The 23970-nt window shown below is 43.8% G+C and overlaps 1 protein-coding gene across 1 annotated transcript in view; it reads left to right on the top strand.

The window, feature by feature from the left end:
- TG (thyroglobulin) overlaps positions 1-23970 on the top strand; it is a 273908-nt gene that overhangs the window by 48392 nt on the left and 201546 nt on the right. The window contains exons 21-25 of the mRNA XM_003933694.4: positions 7333-7482; positions 11274-11441; positions 17774-17890; positions 21415-21530; positions 23573-23681. Coding sequence (XP_003933743.2) covers positions 7333-7482; positions 11274-11441; positions 17774-17890; positions 21415-21530; positions 23573-23681 — 660 coding nt within the window. The remainder of the gene's footprint in view (positions 1-7332; positions 7483-11273; positions 11442-17773; positions 17891-21414; positions 21531-23572; positions 23682-23970) is intronic.

Here is a 23970-nt window from a genome sequence, read left to right on the forward strand (position 1 = left end):
CACCTCAGCTCTGGAGAGAGACTACATTCAGGGCTGAGAATCATCCATTCAGTTGATGAGCAAAAGTTTTCAGTCATCCACTGTGCATGGGCATATAGTCTCCATCTGTTAGGTGGCATGGCGGAAGGAGGGGCCTCATGTTTGCAGGTATTCTTTCTGTTAGTTACGAATAATCTTGGACCCTGAGCCTGGGCTGCCCTGTCATTGTGATAAAGGCTAATGCCCACTTGTATCCTGGGTACACATTTCCCAGTCTGGTTGTGGCAATATGTTACTTACCACAGTTTCCAAATGGCCATTCATCAGCCCAGGGCTTTAAAACTCAGGGAAAGTGGTTCCTGAGGGAGGTTTACTGGGGTGGCTCTTGCCTCTCCTGTAAGTAGTCCGGGGGCCAGTTTAATGGGAATGTGATGTAGCTTCCTTTAATGGAAATTGTATTAGTTTCCTGTTGCTACTATTGCAAATGACCAAAAATTTGTGGCAGAAAACAATATAGGTGTAGTATCTTACAGTCCTGTAGGTTTCCATTACAACGTGGGTGTCACTGGGCTAAAAGCGAGCGGTTGGCAGGGCCCGCATGCTTCCTGGAGGCCCCTGGGGAAGTCTGTTTCCTCACCTTTTCCACTTCCTAGAGGTTGTCTGCATTTCTTGACTGGTGACTTCCTTTCTTGCTCATCAAACCAGCAGTGTTGCAGCTCTCTGACCCCTCTTCCCTGATCACATCTCCCCTGACTCTCTTTCACCTCCAAGGACCTTAGAATTACACACAGCTGCATGGTTCAGGATACTTCCCTTATTTTGAGGTCAGCCAATTAGCAACCTTAGTTCCCTTTGCACCAGTAATTTCCCTTTGCCACGTAACCTAACATATTCACAGGTTCTGAGGACAGGGACATGGATGTCTTTGGGGGTCTTTGTCATGTCTATCACTGAAGATTCAAAGGTCTCCTGATGAGAAGTCTTCCTCCTGTGTGGAGTGAGATAGACATTTCTGTGAAGCTAAAGAAAGAGAAGATGTTTCTCAGTTATTGTTATCAATTATTTGTATTGGTTGCAACACAAAAACCAAGTGCCCTTTCCTTTTCTGACATCTATGCCAAATTCTGAACTCCACATTGGATTTAAGATGCAGCTAAATCCTTACACAGAAAACAGCAAGACAATCACTTCCCACTAGCATTTATGGAGAATTCTACAGTTCAAATACACTTGCATAAACGTTTAACTCTCACAATAGCCCCTGGTGGCAGGTCTTTTCCTTATTTGACAAAGAAGCTTAGGTTCAGATTAAATGAGATTGGGCATCTGTTGTGCTTGGAGTGGGGCGACTCACAGGAGGGACTCTAGCTCACCTAATTGATTAATGGAGGGTGAGTAAGCCCAGGTCCTCTGGGACCAGAGACCATGATCTTTCTTTCCATTCCATCAGAGCTGCCTGAACCAAGAGGACCAAGAAAGAGGGCAGGAGTGGATGGTGCCACTCCAGGGTGGGTGAAACGGGGTTGCAGAGAGGGAGAGTCACGGAGAGCACCTGCCCTGTGTTCACAGACTTTATCGTGAAGAGCCCTTGGCTTCACTGCCAGTTGCTGAACTAGCAGGGGTGTACATGTGTGTGGTGTGTCTATGAGTGTGTGAGCACATGTGCATACATGTATGTGTGTGGTGTGTGTATATGTATGTGATGTACCTATGTGTGTGTGAGTGTGTTTTTGTCTGTATACATGTGTGTGATGTGTCTGTGTCTATGCACATGTGTGTGCATGCATATGTGTATGCTGTGTGTATGCACGTTGGGAGTGGGGGCTGCAGGAGCCTGCTTTCATAGCTGCCTCAGGTGATGTACCATGGGATCTGGAAGTAGCCCCAGGAGACTCCCTGGCTTCAGGGGTGCCCTCTTGCAGCCAGTGATGGAGGTAAAGGAAAGGCAGAGAATCTGTGTTGACTTTGTGTCTTCAAGGAAGTTCTGTCCTCTCGGTGTCTTCCTTTCCACTCCACCCACTCTCACAGGTAAAATAAAGGGGCTGGCCTAGAAACCTAGTCCCAAGGTTCCTTCTAGGAAGCTCAATTATTAGTTCCTGTCAACAAGGAGATGAGAAGGGCTGCTCAGCTCAACTTTGCCTAAAGGGGGAAGAATGAGGTCTGGGAAATCAGCAGCTGGCATCAAGGCATGGGGCTTCTGAGGGCGCTTGTGGGAGCCACAGGATGGGGCATGGGGAAGAGACTGCATGGGAGACCTTGCCCAGGACACTCTTGCTCTGGAACAGGACTCAGCAAACCTTTCCTGTAAGGGCCAGATGGCAATGTTTTAGGCTTCGCGGGGCCACACAGTCTCTGTCTCGGTGACTCAACTCAGCCATTGTTGAGAGAAACATGGCTGTGCTCCAGTGAAACTTTATTTACCAAAACAGAAGGTGAGCTGAGTTTGGCTCATGGGCTGCTTCTTGCCAGTCCTGCTCTAGATAAACCTACACTCTGTCTTCCAACTGCTGCAGCTTTTAACTGACTCACAAAGACTTGTCAACCACACGGCAGCCCCATCCCCTTACTCCAAAGGGTTAGAAAGATCCAGAATGGAAGTCTCAAAGCAGTACCAAAAGCCCTGAATTTTCTTCAGCGTCAGTGCTAGTACCTATCCCTTCCTAAGTTTCTGATATGTGTGTGGCCTTAGTACCATTTTTCTGTCCAGAGATTCAGGTGTTATTAATCCCATCTCATGCACAAGGAAATGAGGGGCCTATAGTGCTACACAGCATCAGGAAACTGCTCCGTGAAGTCAGGTGGACCCAGGTTCGAGTCCTGGCTCCAACACTTTCTCATTGTGGATCCTGGAGGAAGCCCATTATTCTCACTAGGCATCTTCTGAGAAATAGGGATAATAATACCCACTGCATGGGGTAATACCTATTGTTGTTTAGATAGCATGAAATAATCAGTACAGAACACAGTACTTAGCAAACTCTTGGCAAATGGTTTTGTTGTGAACATTAGCAGTTCTGAGATCTAAATCCAGCTCTGTCTGCCTCCAAGGTCTTTGTTCTGTCCTCTGCATCACAAGTCTCCCTTCTCAACAGGGGGGTTCTTGGTGAAATCACACCCTCTGACTCCTGTGTCTCTTCTTATTGGTACTTTTCCCTCTAAAACACGTCTGGGACACAGCTGTGATATTACAAGGCAGAGCATTGTCCTGTGGCAATAAAGCAGGTTTCTCTGTGTCATCCTGGAGGAGGGCTAATCAGGATGGCCCCCTCGGAGGGCAGTGACTCAGAGGGCCAGTGGGAAAGTCCATCCCTCATGACTCATGTAGGCACAGCAGCCTTGATCCAGGGAACTGGTGGCTGCCAGGGAGCAGAGACCTTGTTTGCAGCTCTGATGGGGTCGGTTTTGTTCACCTTCTTTCCTCAAGGCCAGCCATATGGGTTCTCCTTGAAATTACCTGCTGGCAGCCTTCATAGCAGGTTAGTTTATTAAGGAGAATACCTGAGAAATTATCTATAGTTTTCATATTCCATTCTGGATGACATTGACTTTCACTTGTTCACTATAATTTATTCTAGTAGAGCTAGTTTCCTATAGATTTTTTTTTTCTGAGCCAATTATGCCTGCCTTCTCTCTTCCCTTCCCTTTCCTCTTCCCTTCCTTCCTTTTTCTCTTCTTTCCTGTCATCCATCCAAACTTACAAAATATTATGTGCAATGTCATACACTCAGGGAAGCAAAACACAAAGTTCCACTGTCAGGGAACTCACAGCCTGGCTAGGGAGAGGTCTGCGAGTATTCAGCTGGATTATCCTGGGAAGAAACCTGTTGTATCCCAGCCAGGGTGATCAGAGCAGGTGGGCTGGGGTAGCAAATGCTGGCGGAAGTCTTGAAAGGTGAGGAGGAATCACTGCTCAGACAAGAGCAGACAGAAGGTGGTGCATGTTTGTGCACGTGTGTGTGTGTGTGTGTGTGTGTGTGTGTGTGTGTGTGTACTCATGCTGAGGGTGCTACAGTGATGAAGAACATTCCAGAAATGTAGATCGGTATGAACGCAGGGAGTCATGAGGCTGCTGACTTTTTGGAAACAGGGCTCATGATTTGTACAGCTAGAGAACAAGGTGTGTGGGGAACGTGACAGGAGGTGGAGCCAGAGCAGATGGACAGGGACAGGCCAGGGGAGGTCTTGGAGCACAGAGAGGGGAGCGGGCTGGAGACGGGACCACGGAAGGAGTTTAAGTTAGAGAGTGAGAGGACTACGTATTTCCTCACAGATGTTTTTCTTCAGCAGAAATGCGGCTGTTGCTGTTGAGGGGTTTGTGGACAAGGGTTGGCAGGAGGGGTGGCCTGACCCTAAAGCTTTGTGAAACTCTCAAACTCAAATGGGTATAACTGTCTCATTTTATTAGGCTGGTGTAAAAGTAATTACGGTGTTTGCAAGGTTTTTAAAGTTTAAAAAAGTTGCTTTAAAAATATTGCAAAAACCACGATTACTTTTGAACCAGCCTAATACAAAGGAGGGATCTGAGGCTAAAGGATTTTTTAGTGATTTTGAGGGATTTAACCGGGGGTCAATACCTACTGGTGGCAGTGGACCCAATGGTCTTGCGAAAGCCCTCTCTTCTGAGGGAAGGTTAACACTAAGGCACAGTAAGCTAATAAAATGAGACAGTTATACCTATTTCTGACTTAGAAACGTGCTTTTTTGGGTGGAAAAGACTTGACGTCAGAGACGGAGAGAACTGGTGGGAGGAAAGAGTGTGTACATTCCCTGAGCATAGACAGGAGCCTGGGACTGTGGGATTTGCAGCGGAAGTTAAGTCCCAGCTCTCTCATTTCCGCTAGTTGCCCGCACGTCGGCATTTGGAGGCCGGGCAATACAGCCTGGTTGAAATGCTTTTGTTTTCCTTCAGTGACGAATTTGGAGGCCACTTGAAAAAAGTAGTCACAGTTCTGGGGTGGAAGTGCTAGAGATAATCATCACCAACTTGACTCATAGAAATAATGAAACTCCACTCTCTGAGGGAGGATATTAATTGCTCAGCACGGACCAAAAAACACGGCGTTCAGTTTCCAAGATGTGGCTCAAGTTTCTAATTTACTCAGAAATGCCAAGTACGTACGCAGACCAGAGGCAGCATTGCTACATCAACACTGGCTCCATCTCCACACATCCCACTCACTGGTGCTGACTTCTCCGCTAGAGGGAGGTGGCTGGATTGGTGGAAGGAACAAAGACTTTGGTTCAGAGATGAATGAATGGGGCTCAAATCTCACCTCTTGTCACCTCACTGCTTGGCTGACCATGACCTTGAACCTCAGTTTTCTCTAGTCTGATACGAAGATGATAACTTCCTCATAGGGCTGTGAGAAGAACACATTAAAACATCTGCTACTGTGCTTGGCATAGTGGATAATTTTGCTTTCCCATTACCCTTTGCTGAAAGGCATACTAGGAAGTCATGCATGGATATCTGAGGCTCAGCTTTCTCAATTGAAATGGGGATAAAATACTTTCCATTAGAGTGATGTATTAATGTACATAACAGGGTGATAGAGTAAGTGCTTGCAATAGTGGGCAGAATTTTAGCTTCCACCTTTTACTGGGTAAAAGCTCACTTCTTCTGGAAGGTATTTGGCAAACTCTCAAGAACACAACACTCAACCAAGAAAAAAAGCAAAACAACCTCCGTCCCCATCCCCTCCTCTGAGCCATCAAGATCAGTAGCCAAGTTCATGTACTTTCCCCAGAGCAGAGCTCCTCAGACCTTAACTTAGAGTTCCTATGAGAACTCTACTGACAGCTCTAACTGGTTGGCTTTCTGTTTTCCCAGCCCATATCATATTAGAGGAGGAAATGAGAAGGGATGGGGAATGTTCAAATCAGAGAGACAGAAAGCACTGAGAATGGGTAGATTAATTGGGTACCATAGGGAGGGATTGGGGTAAGGTGACTGAGGCATCTGGATGCAAAATTTAAAGAGGCTCTCAGGGTCACACTTGGCATTTCTGGGTCAATGAAAATCCCAGCATCAATGAGAGCCTCATTGAATCCTATGCCCATGTGCCTCACTTCCCTCACTCAAGTCCCAGATTGGAGCAATACTACTAATGACCGAGTGGCCAGGTGCAGTGGCTCATGCCTGTAATCCCAGCACTTTGGGAAGCTGAGACGGGCAGATCACCTGAGGTCAGGAGTTCAAGATCAGCCTGGCCAACATGATGAAACCCCGTCTCTACTAAAAATATGAAAATTAGCCAGACATGATGGTGCACAGGAGGCTGAGACAGGAGAATCACTTGAACCCACGAGGCAGATGTTGCAGTGAGCTGAGATTGTGCCGTTGCACTCTAGCCTGGGTGACAACAGTGAAACTCTGTCTCAAAAATAAAAATAAAAAAATAAAAAAAGACCGAGCAACAGGGAGAGAGGCCACAGGAGTCAAGTGGGGTGGGGCTGAATGTTGGGAATGCCTCATAGAGAGGGAATCCTGTTTGGACAGAGTAGGTGTTGAGGTTGCCTATAAGGAAGGACTTCCCCAAGTGTAAAAATGATTATCATTTGTTGAGTGCATATGTGAGTCTGGCATTATGATAGCTACTTTTATATACATTATCAGTATGCTCCGATTAAGATGATATTATTAATCCCCATCTTACAGAGGAGAAAGTGGAGCCTCAGAAAGGTCCAAAAGTACAAGGTATGCGGGGCAGTGGGACTTCACGCAATCTATAAGATACCAAAATGTGCCCTTCTACCCCTCCATCCCACCAGGCCCATAACTTTGGGAAACATTCCCATGGCAACCTGTGGATGGGCTCTCATCTTTCAAATTGTTCTTCAACTTCATCTCATGCCATTCATTCTTTGCAGACTAAGCCCTAGCTTAGTAGCAAGCTTTGCTTGCTTTTGTCTTTCCATTGCTTGAATGATCCAAACTCATTTCTACCTCAGGATTTTTGCACTTGTTTCCTCTTCCTGGAATTCCCTTCTCCTAGATATTTGCCTGGGCTACCGCTCATCATTCAAGGCTGAAGCATCATGTCTTTCAGGGGCCTTTCCTCACCCTCATGCCCTCCTCCCCTGCTTTATTTTACCCATATCTGAAATTCCTGTCTTATCTCTCATCTCCTACAAGCATGTCACTTCCTGGACAGCAGGAAGCTTGCCCAACTTTTTCACAGCTGCTTTCCTGCTTCTTAGAGTCTGACACACAGTAGGTTCTCAATGGACGTTTGTTAAATGAATGAGCTCTTGAACTGGTTTGAGGATTTCCTGTACCCTGTGTGTTTTGGATTGTAACTGCAAAGTTTGTGTCTTGATATTTAATATTGTTTCTCTGTTTGTTTTTTCTAGTTAAGTGTCCCGAGGGAAGCTATTCCCAAGATGAGCAATGCATTCCTTGTCCTGTTGGATTCTACCAAGAACAGGCAGGGAGCTTGGCCTGTGTACCATGTCCTATGGGCAGAACAACCATTTCTGCTGGAGCTTTCAGCCAGACTCACTGTAAGTTCTGTGGGGTGCTTCTTTCAAAGAGAAGCCCTGCAATGAAATGGACCGTAACAAGGTTTCCCAATCTCTGCACTATTGACCTTTTGAGACAGATAAATCTTTGTTGAGGGCTGGCCTGTGGCTGGTAGGATATTTAGTAGCATCACTAGCTCTTCAATGCCAGTAGCACCCCTCCCTTAGTAATGACAGCCAGACGTGTCTCCAGACATTGCCAAATGCCAGTTGGGTGCAAGTGGCAGGGAGGGCACAATTGCTCACCTGGGAGAACTATTGGGTATACAACATAATAATAAAAGGGGCCGCCATCTTTGAATACTTACCCACTGCCCAGCTGTGGGTCAGGCGTTTTACCTGTGTTGTCTCGTTCAGTACTCCCAATACTTCTTCCAATATTATTTGCCCAACTTTTGCAGATAAGAAAGCTAAGATTCCAAGAAAAGAAACTTAGTCACAGTCACTCAGCTAACTGGTGATGTAACTGCTCTTTGATCTTGGTTTTATCTGATTCTGAAACTTCTGATTTTTGTAAGTCAACTTTATCAGATTGAAAAATGGAAGATATTTTCCACCTATAGTCATGACCTCAGTGTAGCTTGTCTTCGTTTTCTGCCGCATGAATTTGCCAGGACTGTACGTACGTGTGGCCTTCCCATAGGTCATGTGATTTCACTTGACCTACTTATTGTTACCTACTTATTGGGTATTGTTGGGTTTTTCCAAGCAAGGACACATAACTTGCCTTGTTGTACATCACTTCGTGTTAGTCTGAAACAGTGTCAATATGAGAGAAACTGTTGTGCTTACAATCTAAATAATTTCTAGAATTTTTAAAATAAGTAATCAGATCAAGATTTAAAAAAAATAAAAGATCAAGACACTTTCTTTGATCAGGGCAGTTTCCTGGTCAGGAAAGCAGTAGTAATAGAACAGTAATTCCAATAAATGAAAGTAAAAGGAAATTTATAGGCTGGGAGTTTGGCATTCTTCCTGGAATAGGAAGAATGAAATTTCCTTCACTAGGAAAACAGAGTGACCTGGACATCTGAGCATCACCCTCAGTTTGTACACAGTGACTCAAGTACTTGTAGTTTGAGATGACTTGGAGTGCTATCAAAATACCAGAGAAGCACTTTCTTAAAAGAAGATTAATATAGTGTGCTGAGCCTATTTATGAAGGGGATATGACAAAAATGGCAGGGAAGAGAGAACGCAGGTTGAGGTTTAATCACTGTTCTCCCTTCTTAGTGGGACTGTGACCTAGGCCAAGCCACCTTCCTCTTCTGAATGTCAGCTCCCTCATGTATCAGATGGAGCCAATAATTCTTCACTCACAGGGTGGTAATAAAGAGTGTCTTAGTTCAGGCTACTACTGCAAATTATCCTACACTGGGTTGCCTAAACACCACATTTATCTCACACAGTTCTACAGGTTGGAAGTCTGGAGGTCAGGGTGCCCATATGATTGGGTTCTTGTTGAAGGCTGTCTTCCTGGTTATGTCCTCACATGGCTTTGCTTATTATATGCACAGAGAAGGAGAGAGAACAATCTCCTATCCTCCTCTTTCTAATAAGGGAATTAACCACATCATGGGGGCTGTACCCTCATGGCCTCATCTAAACCTAATTAATTTCCAAAGGCTTCACCTTCAAATACTATCACATTGGGGATTAGAGCTTCAACATATAAATTTTGTAGGGGAGGGACATAAACAATCTATAGCAAAGTGGAATAAAAATGTTTAACATAAATAATAAGCATTTATTCTCCACCCATTTTGAGGGTGAGCATTGGTTGCATTTTCATGTAGTAGTAGAGGGCTGTGTTGAATCATTGCCATTCTTCCAGACATCTTTCCTGAGTAGTGAAATGGATTTTAGTGAATGATTCTCTGTGATCAAGGTTGGAGTCTGTGCTAAGAATCTGTTAATACCTAAGAAACTTCTCTATGACTCATTAACTCCAATATTCTGCCTGTTGAATTATCTGGTCTGTTTTCTTAGATGGAATTGTACCGAAGAGAAACACAGGGCATGGGGCAGGAGAGTCTGCCAAGTTTTAAATGATGCCAGGAGATTACAATATTTCCTTCATTTCCTTTTGGTGTTAGGATGGCTTTAGAATCCCAGCTCCTCTATATAGTTCAGGTCTATATTATTGATCTTACTTATACTTTTCTCCTACATTTTGTAACTTAGCTGGTCCACTGGACCGTGCTTGACATTCTGCTTTTCACTTATTTGTTTGTTTGTTTATTGATGGGTTAATTCTTGTGTATCATGTATGGCATGCAAAGTGTCCAATTAAAAAAACAGCCTTTGTAACTTCCCAGAAAAAAAGCTGTTATTAGTCAATGGTGAATCACATAATCAATAGTCTGGAAATATAGAAACTCAGTTGTTATGAAATCTCTGGGCATAAAAGATTAGGTTTCACCTACTTTCCAGACCTGAAGAACCAAATGAAGGTATTCCCTTTTAATATCATTCATCCGAGATATATTGAGTTCCTGCTTTGTGGCAAATATGTACTGGCTATGTATTAAATAAAACAAGTAATGATAAGTCCCTGTCTTGAAGGAGTTTAGAATCTAACAGGGAAAAGAAACTTGTAAGTATATCAATGAGATGTAATGAATAGTATAATGGAAGCACAGGTTCGGTATTGTTACAGCAGCTTGTGAGAGGTCTTGAAGGACAAGGTGAGATTAGCTAGGGGGCCTGGTGGAGACAGGCCTTCTAGGAAGAAGAAATAGCTTGAACATGGATATAAAGAGCAGTATTCATCCATGGATTTGACTAATATTTATTGATTTTGAGAAGAAGCTTGTTTTGTGGGTCAGACACTGAGTGAGGAATTTGGATACAATAATGTGCAAACCATATCTGGTCTCTGCCTTTCAGAACATCTGTCTAGTGGGTGGCTGGCAGTCATCAATCATTCATTCACATGGATAAATGGGAATTGTAACAGCATGCCCTGCTATGAAGGAGAGGTGTAGGTCCCTGGGATAGTGCATAACATTTGGGTCTGACTGAGCTGGGACGTCCAGAGATGTCTTAGTCCATTTGGGCTGCTATAACAAAATACCATAAACTGGGTAGCTTATAAATAGCAGGAATTTATTTCTCACAGTTTTGGAGGCTGGAAAGTCCAAGATGAAGGTGCCAACAGATTTGTCTGATAATGGTATCAAAGATGGCATCTTCTCACTGTGCCCTCACATAGTGGGAGTCTTTTAAAGGGTACAAATCTCATTCAGGAGCACTCCACTGTCATGATCTAGTCACCTCCCAAAGGCACCACCTGCCAATACCCAGTGTGAACTGGGCACTGGGTTTCCACATGTGAATTTTGGCAGTGGCACCCAAACATTCAGACCATAGCAGGAAGGCTTTCCTGAGACAATGGGAATTGGGGTGAAAACAGGGGAGCAATGGAGAGTTTGTGCAGCAAACACTGGGAGAGCTGTGGGCCAGGAGAGGGCCCAGATGAGCCAAGCCTGTGTTGGAGCAAATGGCATCAGAGAGGTTGGTGTGCTCAGGTCATGGAATGAAGCAGGTGATGTGGGAAGCATGGGGTGTGTGTGCAGAACTTAAGAGTGGTGGCAGCCAGATCACAGGGGCCTTATTGGTCAGAGCAGTGGGTAAACTGAAGAGTTTTAAGCTAGAATGTCTGAGTTAGATGTGTGACTTGGACACCTTGTCAATGACCCAGAGTCTAGGAGTAGGAGTGGGGGGATTCCAGAGGCCCATCATTGATGCCTGTGTCAATCTATTGGTTCTAGGTGTCACTGACTGTCAGAGGAACGAAGCAGGCCTGCAATGTGACCAGAACGGCCAGTACCGAGCCAGCCAAAGGGACAAGGGCAGTGGGAAGGCCTTCTGTGTGGACAGCAAGGGGCGGAGGCTGCTGTGGGAAACAGAGGCCCCACTTGAGGACTCACAGTGTCTGAGTAGGTGCTGGAGGTGAAATCAGTCGCGGTTCCTGGGGAGCGGGGAGTGGTCTCAAGGGCTTTATAGAAAGGGAGAGAAGCCAGAGATACATTTGTCTTCAACTTTTATTTTAATCTGTGTAGAAATTGGAAGAACCATTGCATGAACAAATACCCATCACCTAGATCCAAAAAATTGTTAACATTTCACTCTTTTTTATTTGAATCATTTAGTATGTAAATTCCAGATATCAGGAACCCTTACTTCTAAGAACTTCAGTGTGCACAAGAGGTGAAGTTTCATATTAAAGGATCTGTGGAGGCCTCCATTTTTCTAGGCAACTTGCCTTCACTAATCTAGCCAGCACTTCTTCCTCAGTAGGACACTGTAGAGCAGCAGTCCCCAACCTTTTTGGTATCAAGGATCAGTTTTCTTTAAGGCAGTTTTCCCACAGACTAGGGGTGTCGGGGTGGGGATGGTTTCAGGATGATTCAAGCACATGACGTCTATTGTGCCTTTTATTTCTATTATTATTGCATTGTAATATATAATGAAATAATTATACAACTCACCATAATGTAGAATCAGTGAGAGCCCTGAGCTTTTTTCGCTGCAACTAGATGGTCCCATCTGGGGGTGATAGGAGACAGTGACAGATGATCAGGCATGAGAGTCTCAAAGGAGCGCACAGCCTGGATCCCTCGCATGTACAGCTCACAATCAGATTTGTGCTCCTGTGAGAGTCTAATGCTGCCACTGATCTGGCAGGAGGCGGAGCTCAGGTGGTAATGTCCACACTCCTCATGCTTACCTCCTGCTGTGTGGCCCATTTCTTTTTTTTTTTTTTTTTTTTTTTTTTTTTGAGACGGAGTTTCGCCCTTGTTACCCAGGCTGGAGTGCAATGGCGCGATCTCGGCTCACCGCAACCTCCGCCTCCTGGGCTCAGGCAATTCTCCTGCCTCAGCCTCCTGGCCCATTTCTTAACAAGCCATGGACTGGTACCAGTCTATGGTTTAGGGGTTGGAAACTCCTGTTGTAGAAGACTTGTGTGCCAGGCCTTGTTCCATATCTTTTTTTTTTAAAAATTATACTTTAAGTTCTGGTGTACATGTGCAGATCTTACAGGATTGTTACATAGCCATACACAAGCCATGATGGTTTGCTGCCTCCATCCCCTCTTCCCCTACATTAGGTATTTCTCCTAATGTTATTCCTCCCCAACTTCCCCAACCCCTGCTATTGCTCCCCTAGCCCCCCACTCCTCCACAGACATGTATGATGTTCCCCTCCCTGTGTCCATGTGTTCTCATTGTTCAACACCCACTATGAGTGAGAACATGTGGTGTTTGGTTTTCTGTTCTTGTGTCAGTTTGCTGAGAATAATGGCTTCCAGCTTCATCCATGTCCCTGCAAAGGACATGACCTCATCCTATTTTTATGGCTGCATAGTATTCCATGTGTGTATGTGCCACATTTTCTTTATCCAGTCTATCCTTGATGGGCATTTGGGTTGGTTCCAAGTCTTTGCTGTTGTAAACAGTGATGCAATGAACATATGTGTGCACGTGTCTTTATAATAGAATGATTTATAATCCTTTGGGTATATACCAAGTAATGGGATTGCTGGGTCAAATGGTATTTCTAGTTCTAGATCCATATCTTTATCGCTGGGTGATCTAGACCAAGTTGTTCAATCCTTCTGATCTTCAGTCTCCCAGTGGCTTTCAGTCTGTTTCATGAGAATCAACATCAACCTATAATGTCAACAAATATGTATTGAGCTCTACCCTGTGCCACATACAGTTACTCAGTGAGATACCTGGTGGAAAAGTCCCAGGTGAACCATCAGTTATTCTACAGTACATGGTGTGATGGGAACCAGAGGAACAGAAGGAAACAGTATGTCCTGTGGGATCAGAAGTAGTTTAATCCCAGCAGTGCCTTTACTGGCTGTGTAGTCTTAGGCAAATCACTCACCTGCAGCAGTTTCTTCGTCCATAACATGGAGGCATCAGTTTCAACCCTTGTAAGGGTGTTGAGTGCCTTAGCAATGGAATACCTACCAGCAGTAATAAATGTCTCAGAATAAGAAGGCTCAGAAACAGTATTTGCCTTGTTTCTCCATCTGTTAAACTTGGAGGGAAGCTGAAACGGTCTTCAAGATCCCTTAATTCTGACATCTTCTCAGTCTTTATGACTCTGTTCCACCCTTCCCTGGAACCACCTTCCTCTGCTTAAGGTCTTGTGGTTGACCTTTGTACACTTGACAACCCAAGCAACTAATCTCTTAGTATTTCTGAGTAAGGAAAGGGTGTAACATACGTGGGCTTACTGTATGCCAGATGTTTTATGTGTTTATCACATTTGCATCCAGGGTAGTCCTAAAAGGTAAATATTATCGCCAATATTTTAGCTGAGGAAACTGAGGCAAAGAATGTCTAAGCACTTCTCTTGCTTCCATAGTTAGGATAGAATATGCCTAGAATTTGAATCGGTGTATGTTGAACTACCCTGCCTTTGTATTCTTCATTCCACCAATCTGTTTCCACTTAGATTTACCTGCTTCCTCAATAAACACATCCTCACATATACACACATATGCACGCATAGCCTACCTGTCCTCCGGGAAAGCTGGTACGGCTCGTGACATAAAACATCAGTGAAAATCTGAGTGAAAAATGTTCATTTTGTAATTCTCAGGGCAATCATTTCCCTTCTCTAGTGAAGAGCTAACAAAGCCTAAGGAGTGAATGTATGCGTGTGTGTGTGCGTGCGTGTGTGTTTGTGTGTATGTGTTCTTGAATAAATTTCAAATCCAATGAAAGTCTTACTTTCTTCCCAATATCCCTCCTCTTGGGCAGAAGTGACAGGGGAGGTACAGCTGGCAAGTGCTTTGAGAGATCAGTTAGGCAGATACTTGACAAATGAGAAACTGTGTCCTTAGAGGGGGAGCAACTTGCCCAGTGGCCCAAGTGATCACTGCCCGTCCTGGCATTATTGTCTAAGTGCTCTGAGCTCTCTTTGCGTCTTTGTCAATGGCTTGGCCTTGAGGATTGTCTAATGAAGTTTGTAGGGTATTTCATGGTAATTCTGCCCAGTGTTCAGAGCAGAAAGAACAGTTTAATCAGTGTCACCAGAAGTACGCAGGAGTCACAGCTCAGCTTGACGACTTTGATGATGCCTCCCTGAGGCGCTGGCTTCTGAATAGTCTCCAGATAGAGCTTCAGCATCTTTGGCTTCTTATGCAAAGCTCTGAGCTTATGTTTCCCTTTCTGGATATGCCTGGGGATTTCTATGTTAATAAGCTGGGACCTCACAGGCATATCAACTGTCTTTTCTCAGAATTGCCTTTGAGAGGAACTTTCTCTGGGAGTATAATTCTCTCTCTCTCTCTCTCTCTCTCTCTCTGTCTGTCTCTCTCTCCCCCCCCCATATATATATATATCTATCTATATCTATATAGATATATAGATATAGATATAGATATATAGATAGATAGATATAGATATGTACATTTGCAGATCATGCAGGTTTGTTACATAGGTATACACGTGCTATGGCTGCATTCCACGCCAGTTAGAATGGCGATCATTAAAAAATCAGGAGTAAAATTTTTAAGGCTTTTGTCCTTGAGGCTAGGTCCTTAAGCAAGGGACTTCTCCAGCCCTCTTGCCACCTCCTTTGTTCAGGCCTCTGCTGTTGCTGACATGGTACTGCCATACCTGCCTCACTCATCTTCGTGCTCCAACAGTTTTTCTATGAGGCTTCTAGCGCAGTTATTTAAAAGGGGATTCTGCTTATGCAAAGCCCCTTAAAACTCTTTAGTGGTTCTGCATTGCTCTGGAGCTAAAGCACCATTTGCAGTATCCCACCCTCCCCTCTGGGCTCTAACCTAATTAGACCATATGTTCCTTTGGGGCTAGAATTGTGTTTTGTTTCTTGTTCTATTCCAGGATCACAGGTACTCATTGACAGAATGAATGAATAGCTCCAGTTGTCTGGGATTCTTTGAAACTATTTCCTAAAGTTCTTCAGGGAAGGGGATTCTTACACCACCTCCCTTCCTGCGGTCAATTTTACAAGTCCTGAGACTTAGGCAAGGTGTTCTACAGGGGTCAGAGGGACTTATCCTAACCCTAACTGAGTGGTTACCACATGCCGTATACCATTCCATGCTATATGTTTCAGGAAACTGAAACTCTCAGAGGTTGCAAGGTGTCCAAGGACACAGAGCTGGTGGTGGCATCAGGAGTTGAGCTGAGGACTCACTCCAGAGTTGGTGCCTCTCCCTGACTGCCTGCTGCCCCTCTCTGAAATCTCTCCTGCTGCAGCTTCCTGGCACTCCCTTTGATCTTCTATTTCCTTTGTTTACTTGCAGAGTTAGTAGAAATATTTCCACCTTGCTCACTGGAAATAGTTCCAGTTCATCTTCTCTTTAACTTTAGATTCATTTTCCTAATTCTGATCTTTGTCGACCTATGCTGAAGACTTCATATACCACATCAAGTGCCATCATAATGTTATCTCTTGGTTTCCTGGTGTCATGATGATGTTGTTAGTCGTTCATTTGCCTGTCCTTCCTTCCCTGATATCCTCTCTCCCTCTCTCCATCCATTCAATATGTGGGAAAGTAGTCTCTTTGTTACGATCCTGGCTAGTGATCAGAATATTGTCTTTGCCTTGGAAGGAGACAGGCACCTAAGTATCCACAATAGATTATGCAAAAATTATGATGAAATATTAATATATACTGTTCTTTAATGATAACTTTTTATGCTTTCCTTAAGACATTTATACATAGCTGCTAAGTATAAATTGGATACATGGGAAATTATACCAACAGAATCTATAAATCTGCAAACTGACTCTGTTGGCATAATTCATCAGCAAATTGGTTCATGGATTGTTTCTGTTCTGCCTGGCCGTGAGATTCTTCACAGAATGCTGAAATGTGAAGATCTCTATCACCAAGGTGTCCCTTTTCTGAAAACCAGCAGATTCTCTAACTGAAGTGCTAAATTTACTGTATTTTTGGCAGAATTTAATTAGAAACTGAAAGATCTTTCAAATTTTATTTAGTCTCCTAAAGGGTTTTGAGCATCTGGTCTGTACCAATCAAGACTTAGAGACACTGTGGTGAATATAACATGGCATTTGCTGGACTGGAGCTTACGGTCTCTACAAATGAGCTACTAAGGAATATAAAATTTAAAAGAGAGAGAAGGAGATGACAAGAAGGGCTGAGTGTGGGCAGAGAGCATGAAATTGACAACTTTAGCAATTAATGTGGATAGACAGTTTGTCAAATTATTTTCTCTGTCACCACTTTAGAAGGCTTAGAGCATATCATGTATTTTACATAAATGCTTACTCCTCTCAACCCCATCCCAAAAGGAATAAACATTTTTTTCTGCACTTATCATGAAAGCTGAGAAAAGATTGCTTTGGATGGCCTTGAATTTATTGACTTGATGAAAACCAATCTAGATACGTCTTTTTTATAAAGCAATGGTTGTACATAATTAGTGCTTGTATATATGTTTATAATTATGTTTCCCAGAAAACTGATACTCATGTGCCTTTGGGCTTGTACATAGCTCTTTTTTTTGACAGTTACCTGTAAGACTGCAAGTTATTGACACTCTTGAGAATCTGTGGCTTGGAAGATAAATCTCATTCCTTGAGTGTTACCCTTCATGCTTTCTTTTTTGCTTGGTAAAGAATGAGTTCCAACCCTCATAGCCTTGAAAAATGATATTTCTTCCTCCTCTCTTGTCTAGTTTTATGAGTCTGTGGCTATGTTATTCCTATCAAATGGAACTCAAGTATGTTGAAGGTAGTAGCTAGGAAAACAGATGCTAATAAATCACTTAATTTTAAAAATACCTGAGCCACGTGACACATCTTCAGATTTACATAAATACATATGCACATGTCTTTTAAAAAATAACATCTCATTTCAGAAAGAATTCACCTTGCTTTATAGAAAGAAAATGCCAGTAAAATAATTATATTATGTAATTAGCACTAAGGGATAGGGACAGAGAAATGTAAGTTTAGATAGAAAATCCATGTTAGTGAGAAGAAATGAGATGTAAGGACTAACATATTAAGTTTCCGCCTCACTTCTTGACAATGAGGTAGAAGCAGGGAGAGCTGGTAAGTTGTAGCTCTCAGTATTAGACGTGGGGCAGGATGTTGGCGCTACCTCAGCAAGGAATTGCTTTCCCTGGACATTTGTGCTACCAAGAGCTATGAATGGGTAGTGACTTGACCTAACAGCTTTTAGGGCTTCTCTGCAGATGCCCTATATCCTTCTGAGTCATATTTACTAACTCTGGATTATTTTTAGTGATGCAGAAATTTGAGAAGGCTCCGGAATCAAAGGTCGTCTTTGATGCCAATGCTCCTGCGGCTGTCAGATCCAAAGTTCCCAATTCTGAGTTCCCCGTGATGCAGTGTTTGACAGGTGAGGAGCAGCGGGGAGATGTGTATTCAGAGTGGGTGTGAAAGTAAGCTCTGCTGAGAGTTATCAAGACCAACCAAACCAAACCATTCAAACTATGATTTAAAAACACACTTTCTCAAAAACACTAAGTAAATTGATTTCCAGAATGTATATTCAATTCATAATTTCATTGCAGAGTTGAGAGTGTGTCTACTGTTTGCTATGCACATGGCACATGTTAAGGAGTAGAAATGAACAAAATTAGTTTGGCATGGAGCTTTGTGTCTGGGTCAGGATATGTATCTCCCTATTTTAACAGTGGGACCAGAGAGGTGGTAATAAAAGCTGCTATTTATTGAGCATGTGTGTTTACAAGGATTAACTCACAATCCCAAAGCCATCCATAAAGTAGCCATTGCTATCCTGAGTTACAGAAGAGAAAAATATAGCTTTAGGAGTTTAAGTGACTTGCTCAATGATAGTCAGCAAGTCCAGGGCTTAAATTCAAATCCAAAGGAACACGTCAAAGCCTGCCATCTTTTTTTGCTTTAAATGATTTCATCTTTGGAGTGCACTAAAATCTCAGACCTTACCACTATACAATTCATCCATGTAACTCAAAACCACTTTTACCCTAAAAGCTATTGAAATAAAAAATACTGAAAAATAATCCTATCTTTGATTTTAGATTTAGCAGGTGCACACGCAGGTTTGTTATATGGGTATATGGTATGTTGCTGAAGTTTGGGGTATGATTGAGTCCATCACCCAGGTAGTGAATGTAGTCCCAGTGGTCAGTTTTACAACCCTGTCCTCCTCCCTACACCCCGGGAGTCCCTAGTGTCTGTCATTGCCATTTTAACTATTACATTATGCCTCCCTCAGTAACCTCATAATTCTGGAGGCTGGAAGTCCAGGATCAAGGTATTGGCAGGACTGGTTTCTTCTGAGGCCCCTCTCCTGGGCTTGTAGGTAACTCACTTCTCCCTGTGACTTTGCTTGGTCTTCCCTATGTATGTGTCTGTAGCCTGATCTTTATTTCTCATAAGAACACCAGTCCTATTGGCATATAACCACCAATATTATATACTTAATTACCTCTTTTAAGACCCTAACTCAAATGTGGTCACATCCTGAGGTGCTGGGGTGGACTACATGTATGAATTTTGAGTGTGAAATACAATTCAGCCCACAATGAAAAATCAGGACAGTTTTACAGTTGGTCAAAGGGCCATTTAAGGGGTGGGAAAATAAAGCCACTTAGTCAGTGAAGAGGTAGATGTCATTGTCGGGGAGGCAAGCGGGGACTGGAAAGAAAACCATGTCATCTAGAGAACTGAACAGCATGATGGGGAATAGGAGGGAGATGCGGGTTGGTGGGAGCATGAGGGGAAGCTATGACTGGAGCCATGGTAGGAGCCCTGGTTCTAGGTCAGCACTTAAACAACCAGATTCTGTGGTGCTCATCCTTCCAACTCTGATCCAGAACTTTGTTTTCTTGACTGAATTTGTCCCTGAGCCTGAAGCATGGATCTGCTTGCAGTGAAAATTAAGTTAGTTGTTAGGAAACAGGAGAACTTTAGAGCCATTACCCAGCAGACCAATAAATTATTCTCTCTGGAACTGGGTGCAGTGGCTCACATGCGTAATCCCAGCACTTTGGGAGGCCAAGGCAGGGGGCAAAACCCCATCTCTACAAGAAAATAAAAATAAAAATAATACAAAAATTAGCCAGGTATGCCGGTGTGTGCCTGTAATCCCAGCTCCTTGAGAGGCTGAGGTGAGAAGATAGCTTGAGCCCAGGAGGCAGAAGGTGCAGTGAGCCAAGATCATGCTGATGCACTCTAGCCTGAGCAACAGAGCCAGACCCTGTCTCAAAAAAATATTTTAAAAAAGAATTACTTTGTGTGTGTGTATGTCGGAAGGTGGGGGAGTTCTGAATGAGCCAGGCAGTTTGTGGGTAAAATGATATCATTGACCTCTCAGTGCCTCGTTCATGAAGACATTACAGCCATACAATGCTGAGACAAAAATCAGGAGTTGATGAAACAGCCAGAAGACCACCTTTGCACCCAAGATGTCATCTCATTATGCAGTTTGTGAGATGTCCTGTTAGAGAAAAGGAAGACATCTCCGTCCCAGATACGAGAGGCTTTCCCTTGTCCTTGATCTTGGCAAATGCATTGTGTGGGGGCGGGCTCAGGAATCGGATTGCAAAGGTATTCAAGTTACTGCTTTGCCCCCATCAGCCACAGACTGTGCCAAGTCTTAGTCTTGGCGTTCCCTTCTCTAAATTTACCTCTTACCTAATGCAAGAATCAGTATTAATAATATATGTGAAAGTGCTTTGTAATGATAAATATATAAGTGTAAGATTTTTCTCCTTAATTTACATTTTCTATCAAAACCTCCTATTCCTGATAAATCATTAATTGCCATCATTATTCATTAATATTACACACTGTTTCATGCCTATCATCCAGTGTCCACCAAAAGCAGCTGTGGTCCCTGCCCTCATTAAGTGCGTGGCCTCCTGTCATCTGGAGAGAGCACTCTGTGGGAAGTGGGGATTCTATTCTATCATTCAATCCCCTACAGGACTGCTGTCTGCTCCTGATGGAAATGGCACATAGCCTTGAACAAAGTTCTGATCTCAGCGGATATCTAGGCTTGGATCCTCATAGGATAGAAGCAATTAAAATATAAAAAAGGTATAATTTAGGCAGATACAGCTTAGTAACTACACCAAGTTCTGAAGTCTGACTATGTAGATTTAAATCCTAGCTCTGCTGCTTGGTAGCTTTGTGACCTCGATAAGTAAGTACCTAAACTGAGCTGTGCTTCAGCTCTTTACCTGTAAGACGGGGGATCTGTGATTCAGTAACACAAAAAACACTTCATACTGCATGAGGTTCATGGTATGTACTTAATAAATGTGTGCTTATATGTGTGCTTGTGGGTATACATTGGGGGGTGTGTATTTGGGTGTATATGTGTGTATTGGATGTGTGTGCATTTGAATGCATATTTGTATCTGTGTGCATGTGTTTGAGTGTATTTGTGTGTGTGTATTTGGGTGTATATGTATGTATGTGAGTGTATACATGCTTGCGTGTATATTTGTGTGTGTTTGGGTGTTTATTTGGAAGTATGTGTTTATTTGGGTGTATATTTATTTCGGTGTGTGTGTTTGGAGCTGTGTGTGTGTGTGTGTGTGCTTGTGTGTATTTGTGTATTGTGTGTGGGGGTGGTTTGTGTGTGTATTTGGATGTATATTTTTGTGTGTGTGGGTTTGGTGCTGTGTGTATTTAGATGTATATTTGTGTGTGCCTGGAGGTGTGTGTGCATGTGTGTGTGTGTGTTTGTGGTTATTTGGAGGCGAGTGTGTGTATTTGTGCACCCATGTATTTGTGTGTGTGTGTGTGTATGTGTGTGTGTGTGTTTGGGCATGTGGGGTAGGGGCAGGGGCAGGAGGATGTGTCTGCTCCATCCTCAGCATCCTCCCCAGTACAGCCAGGTGAATGACCGTCTTATGGTGCTTGCAGATTGTGCAGAGGATGAGACCTGCGGCTTCCTCACCGTGTCCATGATGGAGCCAGAGGTTTCCTGTGATTTCTATGCTTGGACAAGTGACAATGTCGCCTGCATGACTTCTGAGCAGGTGAGGTGGGGCAGCCGCATCGTGGTTCTGCCCTGCATCCACTCTAGGCCAGACATGCTCCGAGGAATGGGGCGGCAGCCTGGCCCGGTGATGGAATGAGGTTGTCGAGAGCTGATCCTCTGTTGCCTCCATTGCTTCAAAGCGATGAGACTTTGGGGACTGGAAGCTGCGATAGGCCAGGGACAGACCTAAGATGAAGCTGGAGAAGGGGTGTCTGCCTGAACTGTGTAGATTCCTGATGAGTCAGTCAGGAGAGAACTGCCTGTCCTATCAGGCAGCATGGGCCAGATGTGAGAGGGCCCTAAACACCACTGTCCCTCAGGGTCCCAGACCCCAGCATGCCTACCCATTGTAGAAATATAATATAATTGTGGTTGGCCAGGCATGGTGGCTCACATCTGTAATCCCAGCACTTTGGGAGGCCAAGGCTGGTGAATCACTTGAGGTCAGAAGTTCGAGACCAGCCTGGCCAACGTGGAAAAACGCTGTCTCTACTAAAAGCACACAAACAAAATTAGCTGGGTATGGTGGTTATTGCTTGTAATCCTAGCTACTGGGGAGGCTATGGCAGGAGAATCGCTTACATTTGGGAGGCGGAGGTTACAGTGAGTCAAGATTGAGCCACTGCACTCCATCTTGGGCTGCAGAGTGAAGACTCCATCTCAAAACAAGAAACAAACAAACAAACCGTAATTGTGGTTTAAAAAGAAAAAAAGTTAAATATTAGAACCACATAACATTGCTGTTCTGTGAGTCAAAATTTGTAGAGTATTGGCAATTTCATGTGGTACCATCAAATTAGGATAATTAGCACCTGTCCTCCTCAGTGAAAAACAGGAGTCTCCTGTCTCCTAATTTCCTAATTCATAAACACATACCTATCTCCTTTTTACTCCTGGTTTCTTATGGATTCTTCCAGAAAATTTCTGTGCATTTATAATGGTGTTTTTATTTGATTGTGTGCTATTTTTATAATAGATATTCATTTCTACCTTGATTTTCTCATGATGTTCGTCTTTCTCTATATAGAGTCTTGAAAAATCAGCTCCTTCTTCTCACTGGAGCATATGAATCTATTTCATGGATGTGCATAATTTACTTGGCATTCCCTCAGTGGAGGTCATGGAGATGTGTAGCGGCTTTGCAATGTCACCCATGCTGGCGCATTTCATTTCCCTTTACCCATGTGCTTGCATGTGAGAGTGTCTTCATAAGTGACACTGCAGAAGGGCATGGAGGGTGGACCTTGAATTTCAGGGCTCTTGAGCTGGATTCTGTAGCTGCAAGATATAGGGAAGAGGCAGGGAAGGGTCTTGGGTTCAAATCCCAGCTCTGCTACTTGCTTGTTGCTATTTAGTGCTTTGGAGCCTCAGATTTCCCCTGTTATAGATCTAGTAATGGCACCCACATCACTGGATTGCTGTGAGGATTGAATGAGGTCCTTCATGAAAAGGCTTACTAAAGAGTTCGGTCACAAAATAAAGTCTCATTGACCATTGTTACAATGATCATCCTTGCTGCTAGTATTATCATTCTCCCATCAGGTCTGCAGGAAATTCCATCTCAACCATTATTAAGGCTTCTCTCCAGGGCTCTGGGCTCTTGGTCCTAAGATGTTGGGGTGGGGTGGTGATGGGAGGGCCTTGGTCCTTGGTCATCAGTGGTTAGCCACACTACCCAGTGCCAGGCCCAAAGTCCTCCTCAACTCCTCTGCTTCTGGCCGGGCTTGGGGTATGAAGAGGGCTCTACGCAGAACCTCACCCAGATTCACTTTTTCTGGGAAACTTTTTCTAGGTTCTCCTTCTCAGTAGAATCAATTGCTCTTCCTCTCTAATTACTGCTTCTCTAATTATATGTATTTTTGCAGTTAACACTCTGGGCTGCAAGTTATTGCTTAAATGTCTATCTCCTCCAATAGACCAGGAGAAACTAACTTACCTTTGTAGTCCCCGTGCCTAACCATGGTTAGGGTTGGATGAATGTTAGTTGGGTTGAATTATTAAACATCGCAGGATGATAATGGAGCATCTTTCTGTCTCCAGAAACAAGATGCACTGGGGAACTTGAAGACCACCAGCTTTGGAAGTCTTCGCTGCCAGGTGAAAGTGAGGAGCCGTGGTCAAGATTCTCCCACAGTGTATTTGAAAAAGGGTAGGTTGGTCAGGCTGGTTGGCTTAGGGCTGCAGGGTCTTCACATGGTCATGTTTGGAGCTGGTTTCCAGCAGGTGCATGTGGGGAAGGGCCGGACTGTGCCCCTCCCCACTCTACACCCTCAGCGTGGCTTCTCCAAGCTCCGTCCTTCAGCAGACTCAGCACAGCACACTCCTCAAGTAGGCACTGAACTCCCCTGTGACTGCAAAGGGATTTCCACATCATTCTCTTCGTGCCATCAGATTTTATCTCATTGCAGTCTGGCAGGGATTGGAAGCCTCATTCTGCA

This window comes from Saimiri boliviensis, chromosome 15 (assembly GCF_048565385.1).
Source record: "Saimiri boliviensis isolate mSaiBol1 chromosome 15, mSaiBol1.pri, whole genome shotgun sequence".
Taxonomy (NCBI): domain Eukaryota; kingdom Metazoa; phylum Chordata; class Mammalia; order Primates; family Cebidae; genus Saimiri; species Saimiri boliviensis.